This window comes from Heterodontus francisci, chromosome 1 (genome assembly GCF_036365525.1).
Source record: "Heterodontus francisci isolate sHetFra1 chromosome 1, sHetFra1.hap1, whole genome shotgun sequence".
NCBI lineage: Eukaryota > Metazoa > Chordata > Chondrichthyes > Heterodontiformes > Heterodontidae > Heterodontus > Heterodontus francisci.
The window spans coordinates 76,116,430-76,130,417 of record NC_090371.1 but is presented as its reverse complement, the minus strand read 5'-3'; the positions used below and the strand labels follow the sequence as shown (position 1 = coordinate 76,130,417).

Genomic DNA, 13,988 nt, shown 5'->3' with positions numbered 1-13,988 from the left:
TATTTTGCAAACATATGTAGAAGCCAATTTACGCAGCGAGGCCCCATAGAAACATAGAAAATAGGAGCAGGCCATTCGGCCCTTCGAGCCTGCTCCGCCATTATGATCATAGCTGATCATCCAACTCAGTAACCAGTTCCCGCTTTCACCCCATACCCTTTGATCCCCTTAGACCCAAGAGCTATATCGAACTCCTTCTTGAAAACATACAATGTTTTGGCCTCAACTGCCTTCTGTGATCATGAATTCCACAGGCTCACCACTCTCTGGGTGAAGAAATGTCTCATCTCAGTCCTAAAAGGTTTACCTCATATCCTTAGACTATGACCCCTGGTTCTGGACTCACCCACCATCGGAAACATCCTTCTTGCATCTACCCTGTCAAGTCCTGTTAGAATTTTATAGGTTTCTATGAGATCCCCCCTCACTTGTCTGAACTCCAGCAAATACAATCGTAACCGACTCAATCTCTCCTCATACGTCAGTCCCACCATCCTAGGAATCAGTCTGGTAAACCTTCGCTGCACTCCCTCTCTAGCAAGAGCATCCTTCCTCAGATAAGGAGACCAAAACTGCACACAATATTCCAGGTGTGGCCTCACCAAGGCCCTGTATAATTTTTAGCAAGACATCCCCGCTCCTGTACTCAAATCCTCTCGTTATGAAGGCCAACATACCATTTGCCTTTTATACTGCCTGTTGCACCTGCATGCTTACCTTCAGCCACTGGTGTACGAGAACACCCAGGTCTCGCTGCATATTCCCCTCTCTCAGTTTATAGCCAGATAATAATCTGCCTTCCTGTTTTTGCTACCAAACTGGATAACCTCACTTTTCAACTTACTTCCTAGCTTTTAGGACCTCATCCTTTTTTTTTAAAAAACGTATGTTGCTTGTACCAATGTGTACCATGACCACTGGCTGTTCACCCTCCTCCCTCAGGATGTCCTGTAACTGCTCTGAGACATCATTGACCCAAGCACCGGGGAGGCAACATACCATCCTGGAGTCTTTTTTGCGGCCACAGAAATGCTCATCTATTCCCCTATTACTATTGCATTCCCACAAACAGTATTGACGAATAATCAGTTAACTATTTTTGTGGTGTTGTGGCAGAGGGATAAATGCTGGGCAGGAGAACTCTCCTGCTCTTTTTCAAACAATGCTATTGCATCTTGTAAATCTACCTGATCATCTCACATTAACGCCTCATCCAAAAGATCACACCGCATGCATTGCAGCACTCCCTCTCACTGGCCAGTTTAGATTACATACTCAAATTTTGCACTGGGGCTTGAACTCAGCACTCTTGCATCTTGTGACAGAAGGTCCAAGAGCCAAGGGTGACACCCAATATTAATTGAAAAAGACAGAAAATTTAGAAGGGAGAAATAATAGCTTATGCTATATGAGTATTATATTAAGGGTAATTTTGAGAGTGAGCTGAATTGTCAACACTGGCCTAGCGAGTGACTCCATAATTCCTTAGATCCATCAGTGTCTAAGGGTTACATACAATACCTCAAACATTATGGAACACAGAATTACAACAGAAAGTGCTGGAAATACACCAGCAGGTCTGGCAGCATCCATGGACAAAGAAACAGAGTTAACGTTTCAGGTTTTTCATGCTTTTGCTTTCGGACAGAGCTGTTCATTACTCTGCCATTAACACTCTCTGGACAAATGTTTTGTCTTTTACTACAGCTATTACTACTCCCTTTGCCTTTTGATCCATGACATCGCTGTCATTTAATCTCTCCTGCCCTCCACTCTATCACAGACCTACTCTTTTGTTCTCCCCCACCCGCTTCACTTGTTTAAAGCCTATTACATTTATAACCTTCGCCAGTTCTATGAAAGGTCACAGACCCGAAACGTTAACTGTTTCTCTCTCCATAGATGCTGCCAGACCTGCTGTGTACTTCCAGCACTTTTATTACGGAATTACATTTTTGATTGACTGTACTCTTCTTCATCCTGGATTCTACCCAGGGGCTGATGAAGTGGAGCTCATATAATCATGTAACCACAAGTACACGCTAGTTTCATAAGTGACTGATGGAAACACCAATATCACTCTTTGATTTGTCTCATTCTGCTATGATTCAGACTGACAGGAGATAGGAACATAGGAAGGAAAAGAACAGGAGTACGCCATTCAGCCCTTCGAGCCTGCTCCGCCATTTGCTAAGATCATGGCTGATCTGATTGTGGTCTCAACTTCACTTTCCTGTCTGCCCCCCATAAACCTGACTCCCTTGTCTATCAAAAATCTAAGTCAGCCTTGAATAAATTCAATGAACCAGCCTCCACTATTTTCTGGGGAAGAGAATTCTACAGATAAACGACTCAGAGAAAATATTTCTCATCTCTGCCTTAAAAGAGAGGCCTCTATTTTTGCAGACCCGACTAGGGATAAAGTTCTCTTAGATCTACTAATGTGTCATGAAGCAGGGTTAATTAGTAATGTCGCAGTAAAAGATCCACTGGGAAATAGTGATCATAATACCATTGAATTCCATGTTAAGTTTGAAAATGACATTCTCCAATCACAAAAGAATCTTAAACTTAAACAAAGCCAATTATGTAGGTATGAGGGGTGAACTAGCTAAGGTAAATTGGGTAAATAGACTAAAAGGTATGGCGGTACATGAACAGTGGGAAACCTTTAAAGAAACAATTCACAATGTCCAACAAAAATACATTCCATTGAAAAACAAAAACTCAGCAAGAATGACCCATCCATGGCTCACACAGGAAGTTAAGGATAATATTAGATTAAAAGAGACTTACAATGTTGCAAAAAAGTCGCAAGTCTGAGGATTAGTAGCGTTTTAGAAACCAGCAAAGGGCCACCAAAAAGTTGACAAAGGAAAAATAGAATGAGAGTAAACAAGCCAGTAATATAAAGACAAATTGTATGAGCTTTTATAGTTATATAAAAAGGAAGAGAGTCGCTAAAGTAAATGTTGGTCCCTTAGAAGCAGAGATGGAAGAAATTATCATAGGGAATAAGGTAATGGCAGAGGAATTGAACAAATATTTGTTGTCTAGCTTCAGACACAAGAGGAGACAAGTTTCAAACCAGAAATAGACGGTAACCTAGGCCGGAATTTTACAGTGGGCAGATGGGAACCGGACTCCAACGTAAATGTCAGTGACGAACCCGCTTTCACCCAGCCTGGGGATCCGTCCAATATTTTACAGATCCCCAGGCTTTAATTGGCCCGAGGCGGGACTTCCACCCACTTAAGGAGGAGGTCCCGCCTCAGTGAGCTGCCGCAGCGTCACCAGGAGCGGTGGCCACTGCTGGGACTGCAGCCCAGCCAACGCCATGGACCCGAGTGAGTGGGTTTGGATTGCCTCACCAGGGGGATTAGTCGTGCCCTGGTGAGGCTAGGGTGGTTGTTTGGGTGGGGGGTGTCTTGGATCCCGGGGGTGGGTTAGGAGGTGGGGGCGGCCCTCAATCGGGCACCCTGAGCCAGACTGCCATGCCCGCCCCCCTGGGGCGCAGAAAGGCCGGCACTTAAGGGTCTTGATGGGCCTCGGGCGGGCGGGCTGTTTCCCACCCCCTGCCTGACCTCCGTAAACTTGTCCGGAGGTGGAATCGGGCGGGTCGGCCTCCCGGAGCTTGCCGCTCAATTTTACGCCGTCCCCATGCCACCAGCCGACTCGTTGGGACGGCGTAAAATTCTAGCCCTAGAGTCTAAAAATAGTGAGGAAATTAATATCAGTAGAGAAAAAGTATCGGAGAAACTTGAGGGACTAAAATCTGACAAATCCCTGGCACCCAATGGCCTACACCTAGGGTTCTAAGAGATAGCTGCACAGATAGTGGATGCGCTAGCTATGATTTTCCAAAATTCCTTCGATTTGGGAACAGTCCCATCAGATTGGAAGTTGGCAAATGTTCCTCCGCTTTTAGAGAAAGGAGGGAGAGAGAAAAGTGGGAACTACAGGCCGGTTAGCCTAACATCAGTCGTTGGGAAAATGCTGGAATCTATTATTAAAGCACAGTATGAGAAGAACAAATCAACATGGTTTTACTAAAGGGAAATCTTGTTTAAGTTTATTAGAGTTTTTTTGAGGATGTAACTAGTAGGGTAGATAAAGGGGAACCAGTAGATGCAAGTACACCAGGATTTCCAAAAGGCATTCAATAAGGTGCCACACAAAAGGTTAACAGGCAAGTAAAGGACTCATGGAGTTGGGGGTAATATATATGAATGGACGATTACTTAACAGACAGGAAGCAAAGAGTGGGCATAAACAGGACATTTTGAAGTTGGCAGGCAGTGAATAGTGGAGTGCTGCAAGGATCAGTGCTGGGGCCTCAGCTATTTACAATCTATATTAATAACATAGATGAAGAACACACAAGAACACAAGAAATAGGAACAGAAGTAGAGCATATGGCACATCAAGCCTGCTCCACTATTCAATATGATCATGGCTGATCTTGGGCTTCAATTCCACTTTCCTGCCCGCTCCTCATATCCCTTGGTTCTCTGCAAGACTGAAATCTATCCCAGCCTTAAATGTATTTAACGATGGAGCATACACAACCCTCTGGGGTAGAGAATTCCAAAGATTCACAACCCTTCGAGTGCAGTAATTTCTCCTCATCTCAGTCCTCATGATTGGCAGAGAGTAATGTATCCAAGTTTGCTGATGATACAAAGGTAGGTGGAAAGGTAAGCTGTGGGGAGGACACGGAGAGGCTGCAAAGAGAATATAGACAGGTTAAGTGAGTGGGCAACAAGATGGCAGATGGAGTATAATGTAGGAATGTGTGAAGTTATTCACTTTGGTCATAAGAATAGAAAAGCAGAATGTTTTTAAAAAGGTGTGAAACTTCTAAATGTGGATGTTCAAAGAGACTTGGGTGTGCATGTACAAGGAACATAAAAAGTTAGCAAGCAGGTACATCAAGCAATTAGGAAGGCAAATGGCATTTATTGCAAGAGGACTGGAGTACAGGAATACAATTGTACAGGGTTTTGGTGAAACCACATCTGGAATACTGTGTGCAGTTTTGGTCTCCACATTTCAGAAAGGATATACTTGCATTGGAGGTGGCATAGTGAAGGTTCACTAAATTTGTCCTTGGGACGAATGGGATGTCTTATGATGCAACTGAGTATATTGGGCCTATATTCCCTGCAGTTTAGAAGAATTGAAAGGTGAAACATATAACTTTCTGAAAGGGGTTGGATCGGGTAGACAGAGATTGTTACATATAAACAAACATATGAATTAGGAGCAGGGGTATGCCACTCAGCCCCTTGAGCTTGCTCTGCCATTCAACAACGGCCAATCTGATAGCAACCTTAACTCCACAATCCTGCCTACACCAGATAACCTTTCACCCCCTTATCAAGAATCTATCTACCTCTGCCTTAAAAATATTTAAAGACTCTGCTTCCACCACCTTTTGAGGAAAACAGTTCCAAATACGACCTTCAGAGAAAAGATTTCTCCTCATCTGTCTTAAATGGGTGACCCCTTATTTTTAAAGGGTGACCCCTAGTTCTAGATTCTCCCATAAGAGGAAACATCCTTTCATATCCCTCCATTCAAGACCCCACAGGATGTTACATGTATCAATTAAGTTGCCTCTTACTCTTCTAAACCTCAGCAGGTACAAGACTAACCTGCCCAACTTTTCCTCATAAGACAACGCGCCCATTCCAGGTATTAGTCCAGTAAACCTTCTCTGAACTGCTTCCAACACATTTACATCCTTCCTTAAATAAGATCAATACTGTACACAGTATGCTAAATGTGGTCTCACCAATGCCCTGTATAACTGCAGCATAACCTCCCTACTTTTGTATTCAATTTCCCTCACAATAAACAATGACATTCTAATAGCTTTCCTAATTACTTGTTGTACCTGCATACTAACCTTTTGCAATTCATGCACTAGGACACCCAGATGCCTCTGTATCCTCTCACCATTTAGATAATATGCTTCTTTTTTATGCTTCCTGCCAAAATGGACAATTTCACAGTTTCCCATATTATACTGCATTTGCCAGATCTTGGCCCACTCATTTAACCTATCTATATCCCTTTGTAGCTTCCTTATGTCCTATTCACAACTTACTTTCCTACCTATCTTTGTGTCATCAGCAAATTTAGTAACCATACCTTTGGTACCTTCATCTAAGTCATTTATGTAAATTGTAACAAGTTGAGTCCCCAGCACTGAACCCTGTGGCACACCACTTGCTACATCTTGCCAACCAGAAAATGACCTATTTATGCCTACTGTTTCCAGTTAGCTAGCCAATCTTCTATCCATGGCAATATGTTACCCCCACACCATGAGCTTTTATTTTCCACAATAACCTTTGATGTGGAACCTCATCAAATGCCTTCTGGAAATCCAAGTACAGTACATCCACCAGTTCCCCTTTATCCACAGCACATGTTACTTCTTCAAAGAACTCCAACAAATTGGTTAAGCACGATTTCCCTTTCACAAAACCATGTTGACTCTGTCTGATTACCTTGAATTTTTCTAAGAGCGCTGCTATAATGACTTTAATAATAGCTTCTAACATTTTCCCCATGACAGATGTTAAGCTAACTGGCTTGTAGTTTCCTGCTTTCTGTCTGCCTCCCTCTTTGAATAAAGGAGTTACATTCACTATTTTCCAACCTAACAGAAGCTTCCCCGAATCTAGGGAATTTTGGAAAATTAACAACGCATCAACTATATCACTAGCCACTTCTTTTAGGACCCTAGAATGAAATCCATCAGGACCCAGAGACTTGTCAGCCCGCAGCTCCAACAATTTGCTCAGTACCATTTCCCCAGTGATCGTAATTGAGTTCCTCCCTCCCATTTCCTGATTTACAGCAATTTCTGGGATCTTACTTGTATCCTCTCTAGTGAGGACCGACGCAAAATACCTGTTCAATTCATCTGCCATCTCCTTATTTTCCATTATTAATTCCCCAGACTCACTTTCTATAGGATCAACATTCACTTTGTTAACTCTTCTTTAAATATCTGCAGAAATTCTTACTATCTGTTTTCATATTTCTAGCTAGCTTTCTCTCGTACTCTAATTTTTCCCTCCTCATTAATCTTGGTCATTCTTTGCTTTTTTTTAATATTCTGTCCAATCTTCTAACCTGCCACCCATCTTGGTGTATTTATATGCTTTTTCTTTAATTTTGATACTCTCTAGCTTTTTTTTAGTTAACCATGGATGGTGGGTCCTCCCCTTGGAATTTTTCTCTTGCATTAGAATGTATCTATTCTGATATATCCCCTTAAATGTCTGCCACTGCATGTCTAATGACCTATCCCTTAACCTAATTTGCTAGTTCACTTTAGCTAGCTCTGCTTTCATACCCTCATAATTGCCCTTATTTAAGTCTAAAATGCTAGTCTTAGACCCACTCTTCTCCCCCTCAAGTTGAATGTAAAATTCAATCATATGATCACTGCTGCCTAGGGGCACCTTCACCACGAGGACATTAATTAATCCTATCTCATTGCACCATACCAGGTCTAGTACAGCCTGCTCTCTGTTTGGCTCCAGAACGTGCTGTTCTAAGAAACTAACCCAAAAACATTCTATGAACTCCTTGTTTAAGCTACCTTTGCCCATCTGATTTTTCCAGTCTATAGGTAGATTAAAATCCCCTATGATTATCACCGTACCTTTCTGACAAGCTCCCATCATTTCTTCCTTTCTACCCCATCCTATCATGTGGTTACTGTTAGGGGGCCTGTACACCACTCCTACAAGTGACTTCTTGCCTTTATCATTTCTCAGCTTGACCCAAACTGCTTCTACATCCTGGTTTCTTGAGCGTAGGTCATCCCTCTTTATTGTGCTAATACCATCATTTATTAACACAGCCACCCCTCCACCTTTTCCTAGCTACCTGTCCTTCCTAAATGCCATATACCCTTCAATATTCAGATCCCAATCAATATCACCCTGCAGCCATATCTCTAACGGCTTTCAGATTGCACTTATTTCTATCTGTGCTGTGAATTCATCTGTTTTGTTTTGAATGCTATGTGCATCTAATTTTGCCCTTTTATTATTTTTGTAACCACTAGCCTTGACTGCTGATTTATTCAGATTTATACTCACTGTCCCTGCCTGTCATGGTCTGTTCACCATTTCCCATGTGAATATCTCTCTTGCTTTGTCCCTACTCTTTGATCTTACCAAATTTGATCCCTTGCCCCCACTATTTAGTTCAAAACCCTCTCTACTTCCCTAGTTATGCGACACTGGTCCCAGGTTCAGGTGTAGACTGTTCCAATGGTACAGCCCCCACTTTGCCCAAAGCTAGTGCCGGTACCACACGAACCAGGATCCACTTCTACACCAGTCTTTGAGCCATGCATTCTTTCCTTACCTTTGAGGTTCTACTTCTTAAATTAGGGCCTAGCTCCTCATACTGACTATGCAGAACCTTTCCTTGTCCTGCCTATGTGGCTGGTAACTATATGGACCACGACAACCTGATCCTCCCCCTCCCACTGCAGGTTCCTCTCCAGTCCTGAGCAGATGTCCTGAACCCAGGCACCGAGCAGTCAACACAGCCTACTGGACTCTCGCTCTTTGCTGCAGAGAATAGTGTCACTCCCCCTCACTATACTGTCCCCTACCATTACTTCCTTTTTGTTTTCCCCCACTTGCATGGTTCCATGGTCATTCTGCTCATCCACACTACAGCCCTCGCTCTTGCCCATATAAGCTGCAAGAACCTCAAACTTGCTCAATTGCAAGGGCTGAGGCTGCTCCACTCCTACCTTCTCGATACCCTTACCTGCTTGACTTGCAGTCACACCCTCCTGTCCCTGACCAAATCAAATGACCCTCGCCTAAGGGGTGTGACTGCCTTCTGGAACAAAGTGTCCAGGTAACTTCCCCCCTCCCATATACAAAAAAACCTGCTACTGAGTACAGCAACACATCATAATTCGTAAAATATTAATCATTTGAGAAAATGATTCACAAACACATGTAAAAACATGACTGAATGATATGCACATTTTAAACTAGTCTTTTGTACCAATTGATCCTGGATCGACTGACACCAACTACAGAACTGCATCGCAATGTCTTCAGCTTGGCCTCCAGCACATCTTCTTGAAGCTGAAGCTCAAGCCACAGACACTTACTACAGACTTGGTTGCCATGGATTGCCATGGCATCTAGGAGCTCCCACATATTGCAGCCACGACACATCACTTGCCCTGCCACCTATATTGTGTTAATTAAATTTATTTTTAATTAATTTATAGTTCCCCTCTTTACCGAGCTCCCTCATTTCAATTCCCTTCTTCGCACTCAGTGCAGTCAAGCAGCACTCAGTGACCTGTGAATCTATACTCTCTGAAAAACAATGAGTCAGCTTTGCTAGAGCTCAGAAACCAGTTTAAGCTAGCTACCTAATTAACAGCTACACCTAGAGAACTTGTATATTCCTGTTTAAAACCAGAAGAAACTTAACTTGCCTCGTGATTTAAACGCTAATTTTAGTTAACTGCTAAATGTAAACAAAAACTAGACTTGAGAGATTAACCCTTAAAATCCCGTCACTCACCAAACTCCCTTCTTCACACTCTGCACTCAAGCAGCACTCTGTTTCCGGTGGTCAAGGCATGCAAAACAAGGGGGCAGAGTCTCAGGATAAGGGGCCGATCATTTAGGACTGAGATGAGGAGAAATTATTTCACTCAAAGGGTTTGGAAGCTCCATCATTGACTACATTTAAAGCAGAGATAGACAGATTTTTGGTCTCAGGGAATCAAGGGAAACGGCAAGCAGGCAGGAAAGAGGAGTTGAAGCCTGAGGTCAACCATGATCGTATCAAATGCTAGAGCAGGCTCGATGGGCCATATGGTCGACTCCTGCTCCTATTTCTTGTATTCTTGTGTTTTAACTGTGCCCCCTAGTTCTAGTCACCCCCATAAGAACTACTACTTCCCGGTCTCCACCCCATCAAGTCCCCTCAGAATCTTAGATGTTTCAATAAGATCACTCTCATTCTTCTAAATTCCAATGGGTAAAGGCCCAACCTGTTCAACCTTTCTTCATAAGATAAGTCCTTTATTCCAGGAATCAGTTGAGTGAACCTTTTCTGAACAGCCTCTAATGCAATTACATCCTTTTTCAAATAAGGAGACCAAAACTATACTCAGTACTCCAGATGCAGTCTTACCAAGATCCTGTACAGCTGGAGTAAAACTTCCTTACTTCTATATTCCATTCCCCTGGCAATAAACACCAACATTCCATTTGCCTTCCTAATCACTTACTGTACCTACAAACCAACTTCCTGTGATTCATGTAGCAGTGTACCCAGACCGCTCTGTACCACCAAGTTCTGTAATCTCTCTCTATTTAAACATACAGCTTTTCTATTCTTCCTGCCAAAGTGGACAAGTTCACATTTTCGCACATTATACTTCAACTTTACATTCAACTTCATGATTACTGGACCTATACAAGTTCTTGACCCCACCGCACCATATTGTGGTCAAGGGATGAGTTGGGATGATAGATTAAAATAAAACTAATGTATGGAAGTATTTTGCTTTTTTTGAAGCAAAGATGCTAAAGATCTGAAATAAGAATAGAGAATGCTGGAAATACTCAGGTCAGCCATCATCTCTGGTGGGAAAAAAAAATGTTTCAGGTCAGAAACTTACATCAGAACTGGAAAAAGTTAGAGGTTTAACAGGTTTTAAGCAAATACAGAGGTAGGGAAAAGAGGGAGGGGAAGAACAAAAGGGAAGGCCTGTGATAGGGTGAAAGGCGCAAGGGATTAATTAACAAAAGGAATAATCATGCAAGGCAAAAGGAAATGGTAACAGAAAAAGAAAGCAAAAGAGCAGTCTAGAGGAGGTGTAAATGGGAACAGTAGAATAACCACCAGCAACTGCAATCCAAAAAAAATTAGGGCTGAGGTTGTACTTTGAAATTGTTGAACGTAATCCTGAGTCTCGAGTCTGTGATTCTGCAATGTATCTAACCAAAAGACAAGGTGCTATTCCTTGAGCTTCCAATGAGCATCACAGGAACAGTGCACAAGGCTGAGGACAGAGACCAGAATGAGATTGGGGTTGAGGATTAACATGACAAGCGACAGAAAACTCGGAGTCATGCTTGCGAACTGAATGAAGTGTTCTGCAAAGCAGTCACCCAATCTACATTTGGTCTCCACAGTATAGAGGGGATCACATCATTAGTCGTGAATCTAAGTATATTAAATTGCAAGTAGTACAACTAAATTAAATTACTGCTTCATCTGGAAGGAGTGTTTGGAGTCTTGGATAGTGATAAGGGAGGAGGTAAAAGGGCAAGTATTACATCTCCTGCACTTGCATGGGAAGGTGCTGTGGGAGGAGGGGGAGAGGGCATTCAGGGTGATTGAGGAATGGACCAGGATTTCTCAGAGGCTCATCGAAATGCTGAAAGAGGAAGGGAAGATGTGTTTGGTGGTGGCATCATACTGGAGGTGGCAGAAATGTCAGAGGATGATCCATTGAATGTGGTGAGGTGGAAGGTGAGGATAAGGGGAGCCCTGTTGTGGTTCTGGTCGGGAGGGGAAGGGGTGAGAGAAGTGCGGGAAATGCAACGGAGTCAGTTGAGGGCCCTGACAACCACAGTAAATGCTTCAAGCCGGGCACTCAATCTCTGATCAGCTTGAACTGGCAGGGGCCTCAGAGCCATTTTGCTGGTTTTCAGTGAGGAAATGGCTCCTAATGGGTGAATAGAAGAAAATAACCAGAAATTGTAATTCATCAAATTACTACTAGTAGAGTAATGCGTTATAACTTGCAGAATACAGAGCATTGAATAAGGACATTAGATATCAAGGTAGAAAACCATCATCCGTGAGTTTACCTGTGGTCAGCAAAGGTCTCTTCATTTTCTCTGTTTAGTGTACCTGCTGTAGCGAACATGATTGTTGTGTCCAAATCAGCAATGATACCAGACACAGTACTTGCAGCAGTAATGCAAGCCTGGGTTCCACGGTTTCCTGCCTGCAAGGCTGCCAACACATGGGAAATCTAGAAAGTATAAAGTTACACAGTTTCTGGGTCATAATCGAAAGTATATGAAACAGACTCACTTGCATCTTCTTGAGTGCAACAGCATCACTTTCTTGCCTCCTTCATTGGATTTTGTGTTTTGGCAAAAGCCACAGTCAGTCTTTTACAGTTCAACTGACCATGGCTGCGGGTTTATCCACGGCTCACATTAATTCCACTTGTTAATCAATTTCACAGTTTAGGATTCTTTGCTCATTGTCCTCGGAAAAGATTGGATTCTAAGCATTTTAAAAATATATTCTGAGCTAGAGCTGTTCTTGGTTTACAGGTGTTAACTCTAAGGACTGCCTCTTGCTGACTGGTGGGCACATATGCAGTCTTGAGGTATTTAAAATATATCATGGCTAGTTGTTTAGCAGAAATCCCAAACAATGGCCATTTCATAAGCAATGTATGACCATTCAGGAAGACATCTTACAACTTGGTGTTGATCATCTCTTGATCTCTAATGGTCTCTGACAAAGATTTGTAAAAATCAGGACCAGCATCAGCATGCTTCAAGAGGACAGCCTCTGTCCTGGTCAAGGGGAGATCATTTCCTTTATGTTAAGTATGGGGTCACCAAAGTAGGCGAGCATATGCATGTTATTTATGTATTGTAAAAGTTATCTGATCCTAGAAAGCATCTCATCATACTCCATATTCTGAATGTTTTACCTACTGTGAAATAAAGTAGTCTGGAAATCCAACCAAACAATGTTACCTCGCCTAATATTAACTTGGTTCACCTTTGAAGACACTGAGTTGGGTTTAGAACTAAGCAAAAGTCAAGGAACTCTGACTATTATAAGCATGCAGATGTTGGCAGAAGCACCTTTAACTGAACCAAGTGAGAGTTCGCCAGAAAGCATTCGACAATTGTGTGCACCGAAAACTTTAAATTACAGCACCTGAATGCATATAAAGATCCCTTTCTAAAATGTTCTTTTTGATAACTCATTACCTTCTCAGAGACTTTGCGAGCAGATTCAATGAGTTCTTTCTTAGTAAAGGCATCGCTGGGACTGCACTGGAGAGAACCAGCTTTGAGAACCAATGAGGCACAATTGTGACCCAGTTCCTGCACACGATTCTTGATATGGTTGCCAATCTAGAAGTGGATTTAAAAACAGATTCTTGGAAAAGATTGTAAGGGGGTACTGCATAATCAGATCAGCAAAGATAATCTCTGCTAATCACAATAAAACTCTAATGTCCACAAAGCTTGCTAAAATAAAATGTTCAAACAATATTAGTCCAACCTATGATGAGATTTTACGAACATCGAAATATTTTGGTCACCCAAGTATAAATCCCGAGCAGCAATGGGGTGAATTTTAACTTGCAGGAACCATGGGGTTAAAAGTGAGAAAACGGACAGCCCATCAGGAAGCCAACCCCAATCCACCGACTTCCGCGTTTAACTGCCGCAAGTGGTGGGTTGTCAACTTCAATATGTTAACCACTCAATTACAGTGATACTAACATGGCTTTTGGAATTTTAACTGTGGGTGCTTCCTCGAACATCCCATTGAAAGCATGGTGAGAGAACACAGTAGTAATTGAGAGGCTGAAGATATGACAGGCAAATATACCAGCAAGTACTGAAACCTCACAGCTGCTTTCATATCTGATTGCATGCAAGACTTTTCTCACAACACTTATGCTGATGGGTGAACTTTCACAACTTGGGAGGTTTGTACATCTGATCTCCACTTTGGAGCTGTGATCGATCAGATCAGCATTAGTGTTGCTTATGCTGTTTTACTTGGATCCTCAGATGAAGAACAAGATGACCATCACCAGCAGTAGCACCAGAAGCAGGAACAGCGCTGGCAGGAGGAGACGGGGAAGAGGCGAGTGGTATTCATAGTGTGTAAGCCATTTGTGAGGTCTGCATGCA

The 13,988-nt window shown here is 42.6% G+C and overlaps 1 protein-coding gene across 5 annotated transcripts in view; it reads right to left on the bottom strand.

Annotated features, from left to right (window-relative positions):
- Positions 1–13,988, bottom strand: part of LOC137370072 (talin-1) — a 302,720-nt gene that overhangs the window by 32,822 nt on the left and 255,910 nt on the right. For all 5 annotated transcript variants that reach the window (XM_068032178.1, XM_068032203.1, XM_068032212.1 and 2 more), the window contains 2 exons: positions 13,050–13,196; positions 11,898–12,064 (listed from right to left, as the gene is read on the bottom strand). In XM_068032178.1, the coding sequence (XP_067888279.1) occupies positions 11,898–12,064; positions 13,050–13,196 (314 nt within the window). The remainder of the gene's footprint in view (positions 1–11,897; positions 12,065–13,049; positions 13,197–13,988) is intronic.